Source organism: Ursus americanus, chromosome 12 (genome assembly GCF_024610735.1).
Source record: "Ursus americanus isolate L20-20 chromosome 12, mUrsAme1.1.p, whole genome shotgun sequence".
Classification (NCBI taxonomy): Eukaryota; Metazoa; Chordata; class Mammalia; order Carnivora; family Ursidae; genus Ursus; species Ursus americanus.
Genome location: NC_142138.1, coordinates 51,200,346 through 51,225,594, shown reverse-complemented (window position 1 = coordinate 51,225,594; position 25,249 = coordinate 51,200,346). Strand labels below are relative to the sequence as shown.

The window sequence follows — 25,249 nt, the reverse complement described above, 5'->3', positions numbered from 1 at the left end:
GAAGAGCAATCAATTAGGGGGTAAGAGAGAGCATTCTTAGTGTTAGTCTATTGCTAAGAAACTGGCATTCTGGGTAATCTGGAAACTCCAGTCTGTAAGGCCGAAGTCCACCTGCAACAAGCTGGGACCCCCGGACAATACCCCATCAAAACAGTCCCCCAAACTGCGACATAAATAAACTGTGATTATCTGGAGAGCGGTCAAACATCCAGAAAGAGCTTCCATGTGTTACCTAGATACTATAAAAAGAACAGCATTAGACGAAGCTATTAGAGCAGTAACCAGTACAATTACTCTCTCCCACTCTGTTCTCCCACTGTATTACTTGTACCTCTATTATAGCATGTATCACTGTATATTATCAACTTGTCCCTATGGAGCACAGCTATTTATGCTGTTTTCCCCACTTGAATATAATCTCTAGAGGGTACAAATAGTAACTTACACTTTTCTTTATCCCTAAGAGTACAGAACACATAGCCTTATGCATGATAGGCACATAAATATTTTTTGTATCGGAGCAGGCACAATTACAGCCAATTAGGTATTACAGGGCTTCAAATTAGTTGTGGAAGGAATTAAGCTAAATCTTTGCATGTGATGAATACTCATGAGTGTGCAGGAATCTGTCAAAAATGTGGTCCTCCAGAAATAAGTAAGTCTAGCTCTCAGGAGGCTTTCTGGAGAAGGGTGTAAGGATATTGCCCAAAGATCTGCAGAATTGAGTAATAACCTCAGCTCCCTCCATGCCTAATATTCCTGTGTCCAGTTGGTTACAAGAGGGTAGAAAAATCCCCAACTCATTCTAGTTCTGTTGAAATCTCACCATAAAGTGGGGTTTTTATTTGTAATAATCCAATGTGATGACAGCCCTAGAAAGGCTAAATGAGAACTCTCCTAGGATCTATTTCTTCATGGTTTTAACATCGAACTGAATGTAGAGCACTGTTAACATAGATCTAAATTTATTTTTATTTTTCCGACAAAACTTCTAAATGTAAGAAAGTGGTTCCAGTTTGGATTGATGTAGGTTCTTCTTTTTTTTTTTTTTTTTTTAAGATTTTATTTATTTATTTGACGGAGAAAGAAGGAGAGAGAAAATACAAGCAGGGGGAGAGGCAGGGAGAGGGAGGGGGAGAAGCAGGCTCCCTGCTGATCAGAGAGACTGATGCAGGGCTCGAACCCAGGACCCTGGGATCATGACCTGAGCCGAAGGCAAATGTTTAACCGACTGAGCACCCAGGCGCCCCTGATGTCAGGTTCTAATCAGTCCCTGCTATCCTCTCTCCCATTTAATTGTGCTCATGGTCATCCACATTGATTTATATATAAATCAACACATTTCAACTTACTTTGCCATTGAGTATATTCAAGACTGATTATCACCTTAGACATACATCACTATGCTTCCCTGTTGCCGGCCTCTATCCTCTTCATTCCATTAAGCATATCATTACTTGACTGCTCTTGTCAAGCAGCACTTTCACCAAGACATTTTACAAATATTCAGTTAGCATCTATGATGAGCAAAGCACTGATACAGGTATTACAGAGAAAGTAAGGACAAAACATTGTCCCTTTCCCTTAAAAGCTACAGTCTCACCAGAGAAATAACCTAAGATATTAAAAGAAATCAAAGGAGGAAGGAAAAAAATTGCAGCTTAGGTGAGGTGGGAACATACCATAGATGAGGGGCTTCTAAACTACAATTTAAAGAGTAAGACTCCTGTGGGATAAAATAGGAAAGGAATATTCCAGGTGACGGCAACAACACTGAACAGTGGGTGGCCACTGAAGTTGAGACATGGTATCAAATAATTAAAGAAGACTATAAACACTGGGGCATGAATCTTAGCACATGTTGTCCAGTGAAGACCACTCTTCAAAGTGCTATTTCAGCACGTAATGATAGGGCACGTATCATTTAAAACAAACAAAAAGTCAAGTAACACCAGATCTAGGGTATCTCTCCAAGCAGAAACACAGCAGGTGGAAGAGTTTAAGAAAAAGGCAATTGGTAACTGGGCCACCATGATCAGTTGAGCAGGCTGTATGCAGTCCATGTGAATGGCACTTCCTAAAGTTGCTCAGTGCACAACCTGTTCAAAAGTACTCACTGACCCTGACAGTTTCAGACAGGTAAGTACTTCGTTTTTTGGAGGTCTTGCTTTGCAAAAGGGAACTCATTTAAGGTGAGATGGAGCTGAGGGCAAGAAATCAAAGTCTCTCTCAGAAGACTGAAATCAGCTGTATGGTTTGATCTCCTGAAACAACAAGGCAGAGATGCATGTAGTGATGGGGGTACAAGACAAGGAACTCTATTACTGAAAAACACAGGGAGGCCAGACAGAAGCACAGACGAACAGAAAGTGAATAAAACATGTTGAGTGATGCCAATATCAAGATTATTACGATTCTGAATGTAATTTCTATGGCTCCAGAGTATTACAAAGCCACGTCCCCAAAACTGCCAATCTACCGATGGAGTTTTAACTGGCCATACAACAAAATTATTAGTCACTAAAAAATGTCATCACATCATTATTCAGGAAAAAAATGTTCAAAACTTACTTTTTTAAAGTTATTAATACCACTTTCTTCTTTTATTACAAATAACATTTCAGCTACATTATGATTTTTAAGAGCTTCAAGCATTATCCTGGAAATCCATGTTTTCTGAGTACCAAATATTCTAATTGCAAATTCACTTTTTTTATGGGGAGGGAGAATGCAAGTGCAATTTTGCCTGAACACATAGAAATTGTGTAAAACCAACTGACCAGAGAAAATCTTTGTTCAGTAGTAATATTACCCAATGTTAATTGGTTACTAAATTGCAGGTCTTTTGACATATGTTTCACTCATATTATTATATTTAACCCTCACAAAAACCTTAAAGACAGTAATATTTATAATGGCAACTAACATTTACTGAGAGACTACTAAGTATAAGACACTGTTAAAAATACTTTATATGGACTATTTCCTCATTTAATCCACATGACAGTCCTATGAGATAAGAACCCTTATCATCTACATCTTACACATAATGTAACTGAAAATTTGGGAACTTTCCTAAGGTCACCACTGCTAGTAAGAGAACCCAAAACTCAAGTCCTATAGTCTGACTCCAAAGCCCAGGCTCTTGACCACAGCTTTTTACTGCTTCTGCAATTGGTATACATGGAATAAATAATATTTTTGACACTACTGTTAGAATTCCATTAAATATTGTTTAATGAATACCTCAAAAGGAACAACAGCCAGAAGAAAAGACAGGATTAAAATTGATTCTATATGAGCCTGGATCCCAATAAGCCATTATTTTCAGAAATTTTTTTTGAAAATTTTTAAAAAAGATTTTATCTATTTGAGAGAGAGAGAGAGGGAGAGGGAAAGAGAGCAGGAGCTGGGGGAGGGGCAGGGGGAGAAGCAGACTCCCCGTGAGCAGGGAGCCTGATGTGAGGCTAGATCCCAGGCCCTGAGCCAAAGGCACTCACTTAACCAACTGAGCCACCCAGACGCCCCTATTTTCAGAAAATTTAATGAGCTCTGACAGTGAGTTAAAAAATGCTAAAAAGAAACAATGCTGGGGCGCCTGGGTGGCACAGTCGTTAAGCATCTGCCTTCGGGCTCAGGGTGTGATCCCGGGGTTCTGGGATCGAGCCCCACATCAGGCTCCTCCACTGGGAGCCTGCTTCTTCCTCTCCCACTCCCCCTGCTTGTGTTCCCTCTCTCGCTAGCTGTCTCTGCTAAATAAATAAATAAAATCTTTAAGAAAATAAATAAATACATAAACAAACAAATAAATAAATAAAAAGTAACAATGCTATTCACAGAAACAACAGAAAATATTACTACAACAAACCAGAAACCACATAAAATCCAGTAAAAATCAAGGAAATACGGTTAGGATAAATCATATCCTATGCCCGCCTAGGATTTAGAAAATGCAAACCAAATCCATTCCAAGAAAATTAAGTTTGTGGAAATTCTGCAATTTCACATAGACAGGGGTTTAATTTTGGTTGAAAATGTTTCTAGATTTATCGTGGAAAAAAATCACTCTCTGTAAGTATGATAAGTGACCATACTGCTAAATTTGAATAACTCAAGGTCTACACAGTTTATTAATATACATATTTAATCACAACTTACATGGTTAAAAATTTTTTAATTTTAATATATACTTTTAATTTTAATATATATTTATATGTATATTGGTTACATTAATTTCCAGGCTTAAGGAATTATATTGCTCCTTCTCATATCAAATCTTTTAAAAGAGGGAAAGTAGGGAAGGAGGAGGAGGAGGAAGAGACTTACTGTAGGGGTTTAGAACAATTAAAGCAAAGGCCACGAGGTGCAAAGAGCCCAGGTTGATTCCTGATCTAGAATGCTTTCCATTCTAACCCGCTTCTTCCACAGAAGGAAGTTTCTGAATCCCATAATGTGTGTTAGAAACCATTTAGCTTAAAGCATTCATTTTACAGATAGCAAAACCAGTTGATTTACATAGTTACTGGTAACAGAGCCAGAAGAAGTGGGCATCCTGACCATGGGCATTCTCTTTGGGAATAACTATATTCTTTAAGCACATGGTCACTGGTGCACACATCTTAAGACCCATTTAGAAAATAGGTTTGGGGCACCTGGGTGGCTCAGTCATTAAGCATCTGCTTTCGGACCAGGGCATGATCCCAGGGTTCTGGGATCAAGCCCCGCATTGGGCTCCCTGCTCTGCTGGGAGCCTGCTTTTTCCTCTCTTACTCCCCCTGCTTGTGTTCCCTCTCTCGCTGGCTGTCTCTCTGTCAAATAAATAAATAAAATCTTTTAAAAAAATGGGTTTAAATTACTTACAAGTACAGATTCAGCAGTTAAGTAACACTGTGGAGTAGGAAATAAATATGTCTCCTTTTAAAAAATAAATTTACTTAGAAATGTTTTCAATTAACACTACCTTTTCCATCAGAACTGCAAATTAAAACCGTGAGATATCACTACATACCTACCAAAATTCAAAAAATTCACAGCACCAAGTGTTGGCAAGGACATGGAGAAACTGGAACTCCCATCAGCATCTGGCAGAAATGTAAATTGTACAAGTACTTTGGAACATTGTCTGGTACTATCTACTAAAGTAAAAACACATATCCTATAACCTAGCAATTCCAATTCCTGCATAATGTCCCAACAGAAATGAGTGTTTGTGTCTAATAAAATACAGATACAATATTTATAGATTTACTCATATTGGCCCCAAACTAAAACAACTTAAATGTCCATCAACAATAAAAAAGATAGTGATATGTCCATAAATGGAATACTATTCAGCAAAGAAAAAGAACGAACTATGCAACACCAAACAACATGGATGAATCTCACATAAATAAAGGTGAGCCAAAGAAGCCAGACATGAAAAAGGACATACACATGATTCCATTCATAAGAATAGACAAACTGATTCATGGGACTAGAAGTCAATTTATGGTTACCTTGGCGGGGGCAGTGGGCGGGGGGGGGGGGGGGCGGAAACGACTCATTTCCTGGGAGGGGATAAAGGGAATCTTCTGGGATGCCGGAAATGTTTCCTATCTTGAACTGGGTGATGGGTACCTGGTTGAACACAAATTTAAGAATTCATCCATTGTACACTTACAATTTTGAGGACTTTGCTGTATGTAAGATATACCCCATCTCCACAGCACTCTTTTGCTCAACTTTCTTTCTGTGAGATTCATCCATGTTGTTTTGTGTTAACAGTAGTACATTCTTTCTCTTTACTGCATAGTATTGTATGAGTGTACCAATGTACCACAACTATCCTTTTTATTGTTGTTGGGCCATCTGAAAGTTCTTCTAAAAAGACAAAATTTAATTTTTAGATACCAAATGAACATCTTCTCTGTTCACTACATTTCATTTACTAAAATATTATTTGTATATTAGCCATCTTTAAGTATTAACAAATTGCCAGGCAACACTTATTTGGTGCTAACTAAGTCTAGAGTGAACTCTGTGACAGAATGATAGAAATAAAGACAGGTTTTCTCAGAAAGAGCACCTCAGAGTATAACAATGTTTGCTTAAGATGACCTTTTGTGAATCAATAACATATGGCATCTAACGGATTGGTCTTAAAAGCAATGAATAATTACTCATGTAATTATTTCACAGAACTATTGTGAAGAGGGAAAAAGAATAAAAACCAATGTAAGTGGGATGGAGAAGGCTAATTCTCATAATCTTATGGACTCTGTAGATAACGATAAAATTAATTTCAAACTCTATTATCAGTCAATATTTATTGAGTTTTTACCAATTACCAGGCACTATGCTAAGCCCTTTTTATGTATGCTTTCATTTATCCTCACAACAATCCTATGAAAGGTGGTACTATTATTTCTATTTCATAGATGAAGCAACTTGAGATTTAGAAAGGCAGTAAGGAAACTACTGAGTGGAAACTCCTGGACTTAATCCAAGGTCTCAATGACACTAAAATCTTAATTCTTTTTGGGGGTGGGGGCAGAGAGAGAGGGAGAGAATCTCAAGCAGACTCCCAGGTGAGGTTGGAGCCTGATGTGGGGCTCAATCACAACCCTGAGATCATGACCTGGGTCAAAATCAAGAGTCGGATACTTAATGGATAAGCCACCCAGGTGCCCCTAAAATCTTAATTCTTAGCCATTAAGTAAACTTTCCTCTGCAGAGTCATTCCCTTATAAATAAAAGAATTCATTCATAATTTATTTACATATATAATTAACTTACATATGTAGATGTGCATTCATTCACTCAACATATATCTATTGAACATATGCCAAACACTGTTCACATTAGTAAACCAAATGGACCAAAAAAAAAAAAAATTCCTGCCTCTATGGTGTTTCTATTCTAGTAGAAGGACACTGACAATAAAAATGGACACAATAAATAAGTAAATCACACAGTTATGTTGGAAGGCGAACAGTGCTATGGGGGAAAAGACAGACGAAATAATTGGAAGTATACAGGTTTTTCTTTATTTTTCCCCCCACCCCAGTAAACCCAGCTCTGGAAGTGTACAGTTTTATAGTTTTTGTAGCAGGAGGTGAGTTCAGAGAAGCAGGGCAGTGATGTAGTGAGTGGGAGCGTGTGGCTAATATAGAGCTTGGTGGGTCCTTTTTAAAAATTTTGCCTTTGAGTGAAGGGGAAACCACCCTCCTTCTCCAACCAAATCTTGGCTAATTGTCATATGCCTCCCTGAATATACCTTAAAAGGGCACTGTGTAGTTGTTTAAACATAGGAAGAGTGAAACTATGTATCACTGAGTCTACCTTTTTAGCAACAGACTTTGGAGGAAGGAATCACCAAATACAACTTCTCCTAAAGTAATGCTATCTTTAATTATCACTATTTGTGAATTGATATAAAACAATGACTATCAATCAATTTGGGGTCTTTAAGCTCTAAGAATATTAATCAAGATTTCCTCTAACAATGAGGCAATCTTTGGGAATATGTAGGTTAAAGGCCAGCTTCAGAGTAAAATAATATTCTCCATTCACAGTGAGGTCAGACAGAGTTTACCCAGTAGCCCTGATGTCTTCTTTTCAATAGACAAACAATTAACTCAAATCAGAAAATTGAAGGATGACCTCTTTTAGATATAAGTTAATTACAATTTGTTCATAATGTAATGCAGTGTCTCAACTGTTATCACTTTAAAATGTAACTACTATATGATGTGTTTATGACAATGGAATGGAAAAGCCATCAGTATTAACTTCTTATGACTATCTACATCTTTCACATTTTATGACTACTGCCTGAAGGTCACAGATTAGATATAAGGAAGAATTTCTGACAGTGTGGGTACTAAAAATGAGTTACTGACAAAGGTTATGAAAACAGCTTAAAGATCTTTCAGGAAAAGCATAAATGTTCACCCTCAGGGATGATTTGGTACTCTCCTACCTGCAAGCAGGAATATAAAGAAGAAAACTCTTTAGGCCTCATTTGCCCTTGCTATTCTCTAAAATAAAAAGGCTTTCACTTTATCCTTTTTTTTTTTTCTCTAGAATCGCAATTCTTTATAACCATCCCCCTCTTTTCTGCTAGATGTGAGATTCAAATTTGCTTTGACATTATAAATATGTATTCTGACTAACTGCTTTCATTATCATCAAAATAATGCTACTATATTGATTAAAAACTGTAATTGTTTTAAAGAGAAAATCTCAAAGCTCTGCCTAAATCAGGTGAAGAACTGGTATCATTTAATTAGCTATATTCTTAGCTATGTTTTGTTAATCTGTTACCTAGATGAGGGGTTTATCTTTCATGCAAAATGCAAGTCATATGCCTACTTACGCCTGCAACTCTCTTGGAAATGCATCAAAAAATAAGATGGGTTGAGGGCTGGGTGAATGGATAAACATGTGATAAAGCAAATACGGCACAATGTTAACAACTATAGAACCTAAGAGGTGACTATATGGATGTTTACTGTAAAACTGTTTCAACTTTTCTAGGTATTTGAAATTTTTAATAATAAATGATTGGGGAAAATGCAATCATATTTGAAAGTGTTTTAAAGTATGGGAGAGATGTCCAAATCACAAAGAATAATTCTGCAAAAAACACTATGCAAGACTTTGCTGATTATTTTGTTAACTGCGGTGGGGGGGGGGAGATTTCCATAACACCTTTATCTGTCTCCAGAAAGTCCCCCAAATCTATTGAGAAAGGTTTAAGAACTCTACAGGGAAAGTAGTTCCTTTGACTGAATTCTGAAGAGTAAAAACTGAAATTGCTTCTGTATCTAAAAAGAATATTACCTTACCTACCCAGAGTAGCTTTCATTCTTTTTTTTTTTTTTTAAGGTTTCATTTATTTATTTGTCAGAGAGAGAGAGACAACGAGAGAGGCAGGCAGGCAGAGGAAGATGCAGGCTCTCCGCTGAGCAAGGAGCCCAATGTGGGACTTGATCCCAGGACCTGGGATCATGACCTGAGGGAAGGCAGACGCTTAACGGACTGAGCCACCCAGTCATCCCAGAACAACTTCATTTTCAATACCGATTTCCTGAAAGAAGATAAACTACACCTTCTTTTCGATTAATTACTCCTTTTGGCACTGTCCTTTCACTGTAAATCTACCTGGAATTACTCAAAGCAAATCTGACAACAAAATCACATAAAAAATGACTACTATGTTGGAAAATTTACCTATTCAACAGGGTACATATGAGGTATATGTGAACTGTGTCATAAACCTTTTAATGTAAATAACTTTCTGAAGTGGCATGAACAAGGCATGTTTTTGTTTGACACTCCATCAATGACTTTTGGTAGTCATCTAAAACATAGCACACCCTGCATTTCATAAAGACAGACATATACATCATAACTCAAAGAAATTGCTGAGCTACTAGTGTATACATAATGACCTATTTAACAAACATTTACTGAAAACTATGTGCCAGACACTGTGCTAAACCTTAGGGATGAGAATATATGATACAGGACCTAACTTTATGAAATTGATGGTTCGGTAAAGAAGATACACAAATGGACAATTCTAAAACACTTAAGCCGACTGATAAGTATATGCAGAGTATTACTGTAATTAAAAGGAGATACCTAACCTAGCACATGGATCTCTGGAAAGGCTTCCCAAACTTAGTCTTTTTTTTTTTTTTTTAAGATTTTATTTATTTGAGAGACAGCGCACCCAAGTGCATGAGCAAGGGTGGGGGCAGAGGGAGAGGGAAAGGGAGAAGCAGCCTCCCCACTGAGCGCAGAGCCCAGCATGGGGCTTGATCCCAGGACCCCGAAATCATGACCTGAGCCAAAATCAGATGCTTAACTGACTGCATCACCCAGGTGCCCCGGAAACTTAGCCTTAAAGAATAAGTAGCAGTGATCTAGATAGGAGAGAATGGGAGAGAGTATTCCATGCTGATGGCAGCCTAAGTCATAGAGACACAAAGAAGAATGTTGTGAGCACAGAAGAGTACTGCTAGAGAAGAAGCTCATAGTATGGAGTGGAGAGACATGAGGCTAGAGAGAGGTAGGCAGTGGTCATTCCAGGGAGGATCCTGTGGGATACGTTAAAGAGACTGGACTTTGTCTTGTCCTCAAAAGGATTTTTAGAGGGGAACGACATTTTCAGACTGCATCTTAGCGAGGTCTCTCTGGCCCCTGAAAGAAGTATGAATGTGAAGGAGACTGCGGGAGTGACATGAGGACCTAAAGAAAGACTGTGACGGTAGGAATGGTTTCTATTAAGAGAGGCAGATAGGTGAGACTGGATGCTGGGTAACTTCCAAGTGCCTGGCTTGTGTTAAGTCTATAGATGATAATGCCTTCCATCTAAAGTAGATAATACAGAGGGAAAAGCCAAGTTGAAAAGGAAGATGATGGATTCAGCTTTGGATGTGCTGAATGCGGTATGCCTCTGGGTTATCTAGGTGATTTCCAACAAAAAGTTAAATATAGCAGGCTGAAGGGGAGGTCTGAATGGGAGGCTAAAACTTGAGTCAGCAAAATACTAGAGATAGCCAAAATTATGAGAGTGAACATTCAGGATTTTATTTTGTTATTGCTTTCAAATTCAGCCATTCTAGTATCTCGTTGTGGTTTTAATCTTTATTTCCCTAATGTCTAATGATGTTAAACATCTTTTCAAAGCTTCTTTGATTATTCATGTATCTTCTTTGGGGATTTATTTATCTTATTCTCTCTGAGATTCTTGTCCAAATTATTTGCCTATTTAAAAAATTAAGTTGTTTTCTTATTTCTGCCTTTTGAGAGTTATTTATGTATTCTTGATACAAGTCCTTTATCAAATATATGCTTTGCAAATATTTTCTCACAGTATGTGGCTTCAACAATGTCTTTTGAAGACCATATGTTTTATATCATTGAACTTCAATTACTCAATTTTTTCTTTCCTACAACATGCTTTTGGTGCTGCTCCTGAGAAGTCTTTGCCTACGTAGAATCACAGTTTTATAGTTTTATATTTTCCATTTACATTATGATCCATTTTGAATTAATTTTTGTTTATGGTATGAAGAACGGATAGGTATAATGATACTGGATAGAATCAGTCATAAAGAATGTATTGAATGAGAAGTGCAAAGGGTAGATGGAACCTAGGAAAAAAACATAAAATTAAGGCTTAAGAAACAGGTGTTGGGCAAAAAAAGACTCAAGGCATTGTCTGAAAAACAGCAGGAAAATTCTGAATAATCAACACTGCCTACTAAGGATAAACAATGGAAATTGTCTTTTTAATTTGGATGAGGTCACTAGTGACCTTACCAAGAGCATTTACAGTCAAAACAAACCATTCCGATATCGGAACTACATCTAACCAACCACTTTATAGGAATTCCCCCTGTGGAAGCAATTGAAATCTGAAATTCCTGAGCACTCTTAAAGGTCACTTTTCTAGGCACAGGAGCATGGCGGGGGGGGGGGGGGTGTCTGCGATTCCCGACATTGAGGATGACTGAGGCATATCCCAGTCACACCCCTTGGGGCACTCCGGAATGAGGTCTTGGGGTTGGGGACAAACCCCAAGCATCACCGCCCCGCTGGGAAATAAGAATCACACTGACGGCCAGATTTGCTAAACTGCCTCACCAGGGAGGCAGCTGGTTAAACTACAGCAGAACGCAAAGGCGAGTTTGGAAATATGTGCACTCGGGCAATCCCGGGCAAATTAGAAAAGTCCCTCCCACCCGCCACCCATTCATATGACTGGAGGAGGAAAGGCGCATGGCGCCGGTCTGCGCGGCCCTACCTCGGGTCCAGCTCCTCCCGGGCGAAGAGCTCCTGCACTTACCCTGTCCTAGGATGGGGATGTGTAAAGCCACGGGCTAAGGGAATCGCGGGTACTCCTCGTCCTTTCCCAGAGGCCATGCTGGGGGGCTCTGGATGGACTCCCCTGGCCGACTGACCTTTCCCCTCCCCGCCCCAGCAGCCGGCAGGTCACTTCTGGTCCAGGTCTCCCCAACCCCACCCCCACCCCCAGTAGCAGGCTTGCCCGCCCCTCCAGCTAGTCGTAAAGTGCAGTAAAGGCGCCAGCGTTTTGCGGCACCGTAGGTGAGGCGGGCGGCGTGCGTGTTCGCTCCGCGGGAATCCACCTTTTCGGTAGCTCCTTTTTCGGAAAGGCTGCAGTTAGCAATTTGGGGACCCAACTACAGTTTTCAGAGGGTAACTGCTCTTAGTTTGGTGTAACGAGAAAAAGCGGGGTAGGGTTGTTTAAAAACACTCATTCCATTCCTTATTTAAGAGGCGTGACGTAAGGTTCTCAGACCTTGCTTGTGACCTGCCGTCCCTGGTTGTACTATCTTGATTTTCATTTTCATGTTCATCGCTAGATTTTACGTATCTTCGGTGTAGCTGACCCTTGTTTTTCTTGTTCACTTCGTCCTGCAGTCTCCCTTCCCCTGGACTTTGAAATGCTTTACCTGATCGGCTTGGGCCTGGGCGATGCCAAGGACATCACAGTCAAGGGCCTGGAAGTTGTAAGACGCTGCAGTCGAGTGTATCTAGAAGCCTATACCTCAATCCTGACTGTAGGGAAAGAAGTTCTGGTAGGTGCTTAAGGTTCTTCAGTCCCTGGGAAGAAAGCTGTCTTAACAGCTGATTTTCATTACACGAAGCTGAACCCAATTTTTAGGTCTCCTTGTTTAAATCCTTTAAAACACATCCCCTGCTCATTAAGGATCACAAGAATGGGAATAATACAAGAACCAAGTGACTTGGAAAATGAAAGGGTGCTTTGTCTTACTTTACAAGTCTAATTTTGAGGCTTTCTCCAGTAAATAGGGAAGTTATTTTACACTCCTGGGAATAGTTATCAAAATCCCTTATTTCATGATATAGTCAAATTTTTTCTTATTTGAGTGCTAATGAGGTACTGATGTAGCCTTAATGAGTTGGTTATGTATTCAGAAACCAAGCTGAAAGCTTCTCCCTTTGAAGTATTTCCATAGGGAATGGTAATCGCCTTTCTGTCAGTGTCCTATCCGGAGAGGTCTTACCTTTAAAAAGACTGCCAGTAAGGCTAATACAGATACTCTTGTGTGTATTGAGTGAGCCTGGGCCTTGGTAACTTTAGGATTTGTTAACGTATCATACATTTAGCTTGCTCTTGTTAAGGGCTCAGTACATTTTGGAGGAGGGGCTACGTAGTTCGGGTTCATTGTCAAACTCCAAATAGAATGTAAATTAAGATAGAGTGGTGGACATGTTATAGGAGGAGGGAGAGGATTTTAGAATTGTCTGGTCTGTCAAGGCTTCTGAACAAAAAGGTGACCTAGAGAATTTCAGGTCTTCTGGTCTCTCAGATTCACAGCCCAGAGAATTCTGGTCTCAGAGTTACTTTAAAATCTTAAAGAATTAAAGATTTGAATCGAATTGGCCATGCATTGATGTGAAAGTTGTGTCTAATGGCCAGCTTTGATTTGTTGGGTTGGAACCAAAGTATCTCAGCTCAAGATAATAAATATTCCTCTCTCACCAGTGATCAAGGAAAACTAGAATGAACTTAAATCCGTCCAAGAGAGTAGAGACAAATAACAAATCAGCGTTCTTATAGAGTAAGATGTCAGAACATGGCATAGAGGAAAGTTGGACCTGACTTTAAGCTTTCTTTGTTACATGTTACCATGTCATCTTGGACAAGTCTTTTAACCTTAGTTTTTTACTTTGTGAAATGGGGATAAAAATGCCTACCTCATAGGTTTTTAATGTAGTGCCTGTAGCAAAAATGTTCAGTGATGATAGTTGTTAATGGACACATTTCCAGATTTCTCTAAACCTCAGTAGCTTCATTTGTAAAAATGGAGATAATAACCAATTGGAGGGTTATATGGGGTTTTATTAAGATGACATATTTGAAAGTGCTTTGTAAACTTTAAGTGCTAGCCAAATGGTAATTTTGTTTGCTGTAATTTTTACAAGTATTTTTTTTTTCCAAAAACGTATTGTTGGGGCTGGGCCCAACCTCACCTACAGGTAAATTATATGTACTTTGTTAAGATGCTGGAGTATCTGGTCCTCCACAATAGTAAGTGCTAATACTTATAGAATACTTACTGTGCACTGTTCTAAGTGTTTTACATGTAGAACAGGATTATTACTCTATAATTACTGTTCACATTTTACAGGCACAGAGAAACTTGCCCAAGGTCCTACAGATAATAAGTGATAGAGCCAGAATATGAGCCAAGAGAGTCCTGAGTTGAGAACCACCACTCTTAACATTTATACCATACAGTGTCTCTCTATCCTCAGGGTTAGATCATAACTTCACAAAATAATGATTTTAGAGAATGTCCACAGAGAAGGTAGGATTCAAGCAAAATGGTCAAGCTTGAATCCCTCCTGTCACAAAGTTCCATTGGTCTGCTTTTCATGACCTCTTCCAGGTCCTTAGTTCATGTTTTTCCCTGAGCAACTTGCTGTGCAACCTCAGCCACCTTTAATGACTTTTCTGGAATAAAGTAAGGTATAAATAAATACATTCATGCCTTATATTGCCTAGTAAAATCTCAGAGCCACTTTCTCTTCAGTGACCTCCTTTCTATTTCCTTTCATTTCTACCTTTTCGTTTTTTAAGCAAATTGATTGTTAAAAATTGTTGACATGTGCTCATACCTATATATAAAATCGGGTCTCAATAACTAGATAATTATCATATAGTGGAAAAAATTGGAAAAATCTATTTTCCTCAGTAAATATGTGCTTTCTTTTGTCAATAATCACACAAAATGGTATTTTATAAAAGGCACATATGGATGTTGCTAAAGAAATCTGGAATTTTGGGTTCCTGGGTGGCTCAGTCAGTTAAGCATCAGACTGTTGGTTTTAGCTCAGGTTGTGATCTCATGGGTCCTGAGATGGAGCCCGTCATGCTTTTTGCTCCATGGGGAGTCTGGTTGAAGATTCTCTCCCTCTGCCTGCCCACCCTCATGCTATCTTTTGCTCGCTCTCAAATAAATAATTTTTTTTTTTTTTAAGATTTTGTTTGAGAGAGAGAGTGAGTGAGTGAGAGACAGCACAAGCCAGGGGAGGGGCAGAGGGAGAAGAAGGAGCAGACTCCCCGCTGAGCAGGGAGTCCCATGTGGGACTCAATCCCAGGACCCTGGGATCATGACCTGAGCCAAAGTTCGGACGCTTAACTGACTGAGCCACCCAGGCGCCCTCAAATAAATAATTTTTAAAAAAAAATATCTGGAATTTATCTGTTCTTACATTGAAAGATGTTGTTTTCAAATTGCCAAAACGGTAGTATTATTTATATGTTCTGTATTATTCAAAAGTTGAACTAGAGACATTGCATCCCGGAAGGAGTTTTAGTATATACACTTTGAATTTCTTTAGGCACTTTCTGTGAATAAATTATGATTTTATGTGCCATTTTGGTGTAATACACCGTAGTGCCTTAATACAAGAGGTATAAGCTATGATCTTTGTTTTCAAGTGGTTCATGATTCATTTGTGTTATACTTAGGAAAACTCAGTAATGAAAGATTTAAATAACAATTTCTGACAACAGTGGCAAGAAGAAACTATAAAATTATATTGCTGAAAAGAACTTAGATGATCTTACTTAAGTCAATACTCTTGTTTTCATGAATTAAATAGTAGATATTATCTCAAATAATTACTATTTATTAATTCCAATTGAAATACGTATGAGAAGATCAGGTTGTGGTGGTCAGAGAATACTATGGAATAGATGGAATTTGAGCTATCTTTTAAAATAATGCATCGCAGTCTTTTTGTTTTGTTTCTTTTGTTTTCATGGTCTAGATAGAAAATGGTAATATTTATACAGCTCTGTTGGGTAAATAGAGGAAGCTGCTTTGGCCAAAGGGGGCTAACCTTGAGGCTTTAGCTATCCCGCTTTGAAAGCAGAGGAGGTCACTAAGCTCTGCCTGTCTGTGCCTCATTTGTTTTTTTGGTCTTTTCTTTTTTTTTTTAAGTAGGCTCCATGCCCAGTGTGGGGCTTGAACTTGCAAGCCCCATGACCCTGAGATCAAGAGTCGTGTGCTTTACCAATTGAGCCAGCAACGTGCCCCTATGCCTCATCGGTAATACATGTAAAGTTTTGCAGTTAGCCGAGGTTCTGTGACCTTGGGCAATCACTTAACTTTGTGTTCTTTTTTTTTATCTGTAAAACAGGGATAAAAATAGGGGCTATCTCTAGATTGTGATGAAGATTAAATGAATTCATATGCATAAGTTCTTAGAACTCTGCCTGAGCTCAGAGTGATCTAATGTAAATGTATTGTAGATATTGTTATTATAGATAAGACTTGGTAGAGGGAGGAGAAAGAGTGTTCCTTACTGAAGAAAAAAATAATGGTGAGCAAAAGCATGGCGATCAGCACAATAATTTGCTGTACTTGTTCCTGGGCATCACAAAAATAACTTTCATTTCCTCCCAGTGTTATCTCTTTCCCTTTCTTTTCTTCCTAATCTACTTCATCTGGATACCAGCTCACTCTCTTTCCTTGTCCTCCTATCCAGCTGCCGTGTATTGGTAGTGGAGGGATGGACTTCCCACTGAGAAAGATGAGGCAATCATCTGTGACCTTTATTAACTTCCCATTAGTCCTTCCGCTAAATCTGAATGTCAGATTCGGATCCCCCCTCCCCCCCGCCCGGTCCTTAGGAAATGACTTGTTGGATGAGATTCTCAGCCTGTTGAAGACAACTCTACTAGGTGTGTTTTTCCCATACCTCTTCCTCTGAAACCTTATTCCCATGAATTATTCTTAATTTGTTATGTTTGGTCTGTGTTAACATCCTTCTCCCCTCAGCCTGAAACCATATTCAGATATTGTCCATTCTGAAATCTCTCCCCTTTTCTCCATAGTTACTACTGTTTCTGTCTCCTTTATCCAAAGCTTTTTGAAAAAGCAGTGTGCTTTTATTGTCCCCACTTCACTCATAGCTCAGACTCCTGCAAGCAGACTTCCATTCCTCTGAAATATTTGTTTGTTGAACAGTTATTTAGTAGCTGAGAATGCCACAAGATAGTTTTCAATTCTCACTTGTTTTACTTCTTCTGACATAGTTGATCACTCCTTGAAACTGGCTTCCATGACATTACTTTCTCTTGGTTTACTTGTACTTTTCCATTTTTTTCAATCCCTTTTGTAAGCCCTTATTTCTCTGTTCCTTCTTTCACTGTTAGTGTGTTTGGGTTTTTTTTTTTTTTTTTTAGTTTTGCTTTCTTGTTTATGTATCTTACTTCTAGCCTCTACTTTTCTGTTTTTTTATAGGTTATACATTAAGTGGTATAAAATTCAAAGGATATTAAATATATGCATTGAAAGATTTCTATCCCAGTTCCCCTTCCTAGAGGCAATTATTGCTAATTTCTTATGTAATCTTCTGGAAATACCCAAAAGTAATTTTAATTTTGAATTTTTATCCTGTCCCCCTTGAAAAATGTGCCATCCTAAAGCAGGAATGAATTTTAGTTTTGCCTTCATTTTCATGAGTGGAGAAGATTAGGGCTGATGCGTACAAAAATTGGCTTATCAGTCATTGGATGATATATAATATAAATGTAAAACTATTTGTTAAATAATCCCGCTTTTTTCCACCCCCTTCCTTTACTCTTACTAGGTTCCATGCTTTTATAGCACTTAATGATATGGTAGATAATCCCCCACTAAACATGATAAACCACAGGACGAGGGCTACATATGTCTCATTCACCATTGTTTCCCAACATCAAGCATAGAATTTGGTGTGGATGTTGTGCCCAAAAAATATTCTTTGAGTGAGTGAATGAATAAATAACCAAGTGGGTAAATGAAAAAGAACGTAATACCAGTTTCTTACCGCTTTTGGTTGTTCTTCCCTTTTTTAAGTTTTCCCCTCTCCCCCTAAAAGGATCAGCCATTTGTTTATACCGGAGTGTTTGTGTGTGTGTACACAGGTGTGCATATGTGGATAAGTTTTTTTTAATAAACGTGTTTCAATTAAATAATGAAATTTTCTTAGAATAAGTAATAAATACAGAGTGATACAAGATAGAAGTCTTGAGAGTGGGGTTTTCTATTGTTAAATCATTTATAAAATACTGGATAGGATTTAGGATTACTGCTAGCATTAAGCTAGTAGCATGTGACTTTTTGATCTTAAGAAATGTTAGTTCAGGGGTGCCTGGGTGGCTCAGTCCATAAGCGTCTGCCTTCGGTTCAGGGCGTGATCCCAGAGCTCTGGGATCGAGCCTGGCATCGGGCTCCCTGCTCTGCTGGGAGCCTGTTTCTTCCTCTCCTACTCCCCCTGCTTGTGTTCCCTCTCTTGCTGGCTGACCGTCTCTCTGTCAAATAAATAAATAAAATCTTAAAAAAAAAAAAAAAAAAGAAATGTTAGTTCAGGAAAAAATACTGTTTCCTTCAGTTTTCAATAATCATACATGTGTCTTAGATATATGTGAATGTAAATGTTCTACCACTAATAAGTTTTCTGGGCTCACGAAATTAAAGTAAGTTATATACAAATTAATGATTAAGAAAAAATGTGAAAGTGAAAATAAAGAGAACATTTTTCATCTGTAAAAATATGCTGTCATTGGGAACTTCTGGAGCATTATCTCTGAGAAGATATGCTGAAAAAGGGAAGGGATCTTTTTTCACATTTCAGGGACAGATTCTAGTTAAGCGTTAGGAAATAATTATCAGAGTGGAACTATGGCCTTTATCTTCAAATGCTTAATGATTTGTCTATTTACTCTTTTGCTTGACAGATACTATCAAGTACAGCAATCCTTGTAATGTTTGACATCCGATATAATCCTTATAACTCAAACAGACTTCTCAGTATGTAAGAAATAGTATTTGTCTATGTATTCACTTTTACTATATTTGAATTACATATTACTCCACAGGAAATCAGTTAATAAGATTCATGACCTTGCATGACGTTTGTAACCACCACCACAGGACAATTAGCACACTAGTTCACGCTCTGTACTTATATCCTGCCACCCCAGTTAAGGTCAGCCTCCTGGGTTTATTCTCTAGAGTTGAACTTCAGGGGATTGGTTCACAAAGCACTTTATATGGAGACTTCCTATATAATTAGAAATTTTTCTTTCTTCTGAAACTCTGTCTTTTTAGCAGGAACTAGGAAATACAGTTTTAAATTAATCTTTCCTGCAATTATATAGGAATGTTTGCTGGTTCTGTAGATAACTAAATCCTAATTTTCTATTATTTGTCATTGAAATTGCCTTTATTTTAGCCAGGGTCCTATAGGTTTTCATATGGAAAATTTAATAAAACCCAAATTACCATGTATGTTTATAATTATTATTTATCATATTCTGTATTACTGTGTTTCTGAAATAGAGCTCAGGCTTACATGTTCTCTGTTCATTCTATAAAGTTCTGTCTGGTCTATTAGACTCAAATTTAGAGGTAAATTTAAAATGCAGAAAGCCTCAGATGTTAGGAGGTATACCTCCTCTTGGGATATTAAGATAGCCCCAAAGACAGAGTTTAATTGCAACATGATATAGAGTGTTAGCTCACTGAGGAGGCCTATTCAATGATCTGTGTTTGGATGGTTGCCAAGATTTGCACCAGCCCCAGACAGAGATTGGTGTGTGTGTGTGTGTGTGTGTATATACACATGTTGAAATCGTCACCTGTGTCTCATTTTGGTATTTGATTTAAATCTGTAGGAAGAGTTTTATGGAAGAAAATTGATTCTTGCTGATAGAGAAGAAGTGGAACAAGAAGCCGATAATATTTTAAAAGATGCTGATACCAGTGATGTTGCATTCCTTGTGGTTGGTGATCCATTTGGGTAAGTCAAAGCTGGTATTTTGAATTTTAAGTTATTTGCTTTTTAAAAAAAATCAGTAAGAATTATTCTGTTATATTTAAAACCTTTTACTTTCCAGGTCCTAATAAAGGACTGTGTTTACCTAGGCTCTAAAATTTCATAAACTTTCATTATCTTTGAGATTAATGAAGAAATTCTGCTTGATCAGGATGTCATCATATGTATCACTTAATATTGGTTATTAAGTGTCAGTTCTAAAGTTTGTGTCATTGCTCCTGCTGTTCTTTTAGAAGGTAACTTAGGGCATCAAATGACTTTACTAGTGTATCATTATTAATAAGTGTATTACATTATCAGGAGTCATATCTACAATTTATTTTGCAGGTAAATCGCAAGCATCTTCTGCTTCTTTGTCATAAGCTCTTTTTTCTTTTTTAATCACCTCATATTTAGCAATATTGTCACTTTACTTGCCTTGAATTTAAAATCTGTCCAGCCTCAAATTTCAGTTTCTTATATCCATCAGGAGCTCTGTTCTTCCCCATTACTAAAAAGATGCATTTCTACTTGTCCAGTTAAGTATCATCAATCTCTTATGTCAAGCCAAACAGAGGACTTCTTTGTTTCCTGCTGGTGACCCAAGATTTATGTCACAGATTTAAGGAACATAAGGACAATTAAATCACAGTGAACTCACCACCAAGGATGTTTTTCTAAAAGAATGGAGTTACATGTGCATGTGTCTGTCAAAAAAAAGTAATTTACATCAATGTGGTGTGGCAGAGATTGTGTTTCATTATTATACTTGGTTGCAAATGACATTGTGCAATCACGTATTTTAAAGTATCCAAATTGTTTTAACCTCTGACATTGTTTTCTGTAAAAGTAAGTCTTCCTCCAAATTAGCAGTACCTATTGTGGTGTTTTTTTTTTTTTTTTGAAGATTTTATTTATTTATTTATTTATTTATTTGACAGAGCACAAGCAGGGGGAGCAGCAGGCAGAGGGAGAGGGAGAAGTAGGCTCCCTGCTGAGCAGAGAGCCCAACATGGGGCTCCATCCCAGGCCCCTGGGATCATGACTTGATCAGATGCTTAACCAACTGAGCCACCCAGGCACACCTCCTTTTTTTTTTTTTTTTAAGCCACAGCCACAAAATAGTAAAATAAAGGTGATGAAAAATCCTATATATAAAATGTCTTGGAATCCTTGTAGGATTTTTGTAGGATTTTCTCTTTGCACTGGATTCCCGTTAAAATCCCATTTTTATATTTTTTATAGTGACACCTTCTGAGCTCACCAAACTTCCTTACTTGATGGTATCACAATTCTTAGAGTTACCTAAAAGAGTAATCTCAGAGTCACTTTTGACTTTGATGGTATCCAGTCACTGACAAAGTCTGATAAACCAGTGCTACTCAGCGTGAGGTTTACAGACTGGTGCCAGCCCACAAACTTACTAGTCCATGATGAGAATGACAGAAATTGAGAGTAAGCATTTAGAAATTTGATAGCAGTTTTTAAAAGTAATTTTGTCTCTGCTGTATCTCATAATCAAAATTTGGAGCTTTTATTTTATTTTATATTTTATTTTTCTAATCACTAATTTTGATTGCATTTTACAAAACTGTTGTTCCATTACAATTTAGAACTTAAAGTATTAGCTTTTCACTAGTTTGAGAAGCACTGCTTTTGACTTTCTTTTTTTTTTTTTAACTTATAATTATTGTTTTATTATATAATAAGGGATGTAGTAAAAGATACAGAGGAACAACCAGATGAAGAGGTACATGAAGTGAGATCCAGAAGGGTCCCAAGCATGGGAGTTCCTGTCCTGGAGTTGAAGTGGGCCACCCTTCCAGCACATAGATGTATGTGTTCACCAACCCAGATGCTCGCTGAATGCCATAGTTCAAAGATTTTTTGGAGGCTTCATCATATAGGCATGATTGATTATTAACTCAATTTTCAGCCCCAATTTTTATATCGTTCTATGCCCTAGTTTAATATCGTAGCCTTTCCCTGGTCCTGATGCAGACTTTTAATTCATTACCTATGTTGCAGTCAAATTTGTATTTGTGAAACCATAATTTGAAAATCTTATTAGAGCTCAAAATGAGAGTTACTAGCTCCATCCAGATACGAAAAATACTATACAACCTTCCCTTCTACCTATACTCTATCCTTCTTGTCCTAAAGCCCACACTCATGCCAACCAGTTTGCCCTTCCCCCATCATCTTGCGTTCTCTTTCTGTACATCTGGTCAAACTCTTTTCTTCATCTATAATGCCCTTTGCTATATATCTGATTGTCAGAAATCCAGCCATCTTTTGAAGCCTAACTCAAATACCACATTCTCAGTGATGCATTCCTTTATTAACCTGATCAGAAGTTATATCTCTTCCTAACTGCTGACACATCATTCATGCGTTTTCATACATTGCCTCACAGTATATTTTTTTTAATAAATGTATACATCTACTCTTTAGGTTTGTAGGCTGTCCTTCACACTTTTATCTCTCTAGCTTCCTTCACAATATAGTAGATATCAATTAAATATTAAGGGAAAGAGTTGTTAATATTTTGCCTGGGGTCACAAGGGAAGACCAGGCATATCTTGGACTGACATTTATCCATTCAACAAATATCTTTGGAATGCCTATCTCCTGACAGGCACTCCTAAATGCTGGATATGTGTTAGGTGATAAAACACAGGGTTTATAGTTTAGTAGAGGAGGTTGACATCCAAGATCAAGGAGAAAATAACAAATTTAAAATTTTGGTAGGCCTGTAAGGGAAGAAAAATAAGGACTAACAGGAATAGACTAATTTCTGTGGGGTCATGTGGGAAATCCTTTTTGTTATATTTTAGGTAATATTTAAGTAGGTATCTGAAAAATAAAAGGAATAGCAGAAGGAAAGAGCATTGTAAGCAGAGGGAACTGCAAGATGTATTCAGGGACCTGGAAGAGCATAGTGAGTGGGCGGAGAGAGAGACTGAGAAGGAGTTAAAGAGGTAGGCGGGACCCAGATCATGTAAGGCCTTGGAGGGGGTAGGGATTTTGTTTGAAGTATTCTGGTAAATCTGTGAAGGATTTTAAGCAGGAAAGAATCACAATCTGATTGACATTCTTAAATGGTCACTCTAAATGGTCGCATGAGTGGATTTTAGGGAGGCAGGGTGGCTTTGGCAGAGATGAGAAAAAGGCAAAGTGGGAAAAATTGAGAAGGAAGAATGCCAATATGTATGTAGTAGATGAGGAAAAGGAGACAAGCAAGTTTTCTAGAATTCCAGCTTTAGGAACTGGATGGTGCCAGTTGTTGAAATGAAAACTCATAGGGAAAATAATTGGGTAAGACAAGAATTGGATCTGGAAATGTTTTAAATTTGAGATGTCATGTAGGCAATTTGATATCTACTGCTGGAGCTCAAGGGAGGGTGATACCCTGGATATGTGGTTTTTGAAGTTATGAGTATGTATCAGGGGAGAGGGAGAGATAGGATGTTTAAAGCCAGAGAAACGGATGAAATCACCAGGAAAGAACAAGAGGAAGAGAAAATCAAGCCTTAGGAAACACATTTTGTGGTCTGTCAAGAGCCAGAGGAGGAAGAAAACCAAGAGAATGTGTTGTCACGGAAGCCCAGAAAAGAGAAGACTTTAGAGAGGAAAGAGTGGTTAACTCTGATATGCTGCTGAAAGGTTGGGTTGAGGATGAGGACAGAAAAGTGTAAATTTAAAGGCATAGAGTTTGGAGTTTTTCATTGGTGGCTTTATGGAGGAGTTGGTGTTTGAGTTGGGACTGGCTAAAATTCAGTAGGTGAAAATTGTACACAAGGTTGGCAGGGGATGGGAGGGGAAAGGTGAGAATTCCACATAAATGAAGAATCAAGGCCTACCAAAAGTGCCTCGATGCTGTTACTACCCTGCTTAAAAACCTTAAGTGACTTTTCATGGCCTAAATCTTTTAACAATCTATCTACTTTTTACTTTGGCTACTCTTCTTTTTGACTATGCTAGAGCCCAGTTGTACTACTTTATTATTCACTTTATTCACTTGTCTTCTTTGGGCTTTTATGTAGGTCATTTGATTGTTTCCATTCCACATAATGCATTTGAACAGCACTTGGCACCTAGTAATTATTGAATAAATGTCAGCATTATTATCATTAGTCCATTTATTTCTCCAATATAAGTAAAGTTGCCGTGTATGGATTAATGTATATGATCCTTTTCCCCTCCTTCCACTCTTTCTTCCCCACATTTTGGATTTTTTTCTTCAAACTCAGTTTATAATACCCAGAAAATCAAAAGTTTTGAATATGGGTATTTTCAAGCATATATTGTCAAATTACTTTTCAGAAGGATTGTACCAGGGCGTCTGGGTGCTCAGTTGGTTAAGCATCTGACTTCAGCTCAGATCATAATCTCAGAGTCCTGGGATTCGTGCTCAGCAGGGATGCTGCTTGTCCCTCTCCCTCTGCTCTTCCCACCCCCGCCAACTTGTGCACTCTCTGTCTCTATCAAATAAATAAATAAAATCTTCTTAAAAAGAGGACTGTACCAATTTATAGTGCTTCTGGTGGTTTATGAGAACATCACTTTCACCATATCATTACAAATATTAGTGAATTTTCAGATCATGAGCCATAGGACTGTCAAGTATGACAGTACTATATCTGTAAACTGTTATTATAAAATAAAGTTTGTTTATTTATTTATTTATTTATTTATTTTTAAAGATTTTTGTCTTTTTTTTTTTAAGATTTTATTTATTTATTTGACGGAGATAGAGACAGCCAGCGAGAGAGGGAACACAAGCAGGGGGAGTGGGAGAGGAAGAAGCAGGATAGCAGAGGAGCCTGATGTGGGGCTCGATCCCAGAACGGCAGGATCACGCCCTGAGCTGAAGGCAGATGCTTGACCGCTGTGCCACCCAGGCGCCCCTGTTTGTTTATTTTTGAGTGGGCTCCACGCTGGTCATGTATACACACACACACACACACACACACACGATTTTGGATAGAGCCGCATGCCCAAAAATAGTAACAAATTTGTCTTTACACACACACACACACACACACACACACACACACACACACACTTTTCCAGTCGCCATAACTGAAACGTTTGCATGACCCTGGACTAGAAGGAATGTCCAGTATAGTGTTTTAAGCCTGTGTTTCAAACCAGTTTTTTCTTTATCATGAAGCAATATAGTTTGGGTAATTGTGATGATAAAATACCAGTTTTTCATAGCAGAAATCTGAGGGGCTTATTTAATCACATTTATGGCAGCTTCACAAAATGAAATCATTTTGCCAGGTCATTAAATCTCCATAGTACACCAACCATATCTGGTCATTTTAAATGAAGTTGTGATAAAGAGAGATATAATTTTAAACCAGGTTTTCTTTCTGCTCATCTATTC

The 25,249-nt window shown here is 38.0% G+C and overlaps 1 protein-coding gene and 1 long non-coding RNA gene across 8 annotated transcripts in view; one reads left to right on the top strand and one right to left on the bottom strand.

Moving 5' to 3' along the window:
- Positions 1-12,006, bottom strand: part of LOC148109191 (uncharacterized) — a 172,950-nt gene extending 160,944 nt beyond the window's left edge. For 5 of the 6 annotated variants that reach the window (XR_015726371.1, XR_015726367.1, XR_015726370.1 and 2 more), the window contains exon 1: positions 11,840-12,006. This is a non-coding gene — a long non-coding RNA (uncharacterized LOC148109191). Of the gene's footprint in view, positions 1-5,012; positions 5,082-11,839 lie in introns of all 6 variants that reach the window. The other variant, XR_015726372.1, reaches the window with a different exon arrangement.
- Positions 12,007-12,083: 77 nt separating this feature from the next.
- DPH5 (diphthamide biosynthesis 5) overlaps positions 12,084-25,249 on the top strand; it is a 34,193-nt gene continuing 21,027 nt past the window's right edge. Inside the window, exons 1-3 of one of the 2 annotated variants that reach the window (XM_045801653.2) lie at positions 12,084-12,210; positions 12,436-12,593; positions 19,715-19,839. In XM_045801653.2, coding sequence (XP_045657609.2) covers positions 12,459-12,593; positions 19,715-19,839 — 260 coding nt within the window. In that variant the 5' untranslated portion in view covers positions 12,084-12,210; positions 12,436-12,458. The remainder of the gene's footprint in view (positions 12,211-12,435; positions 12,594-19,714; positions 19,840-25,249) is intronic. The other variant, XM_045801654.2, reaches the window with a different exon arrangement.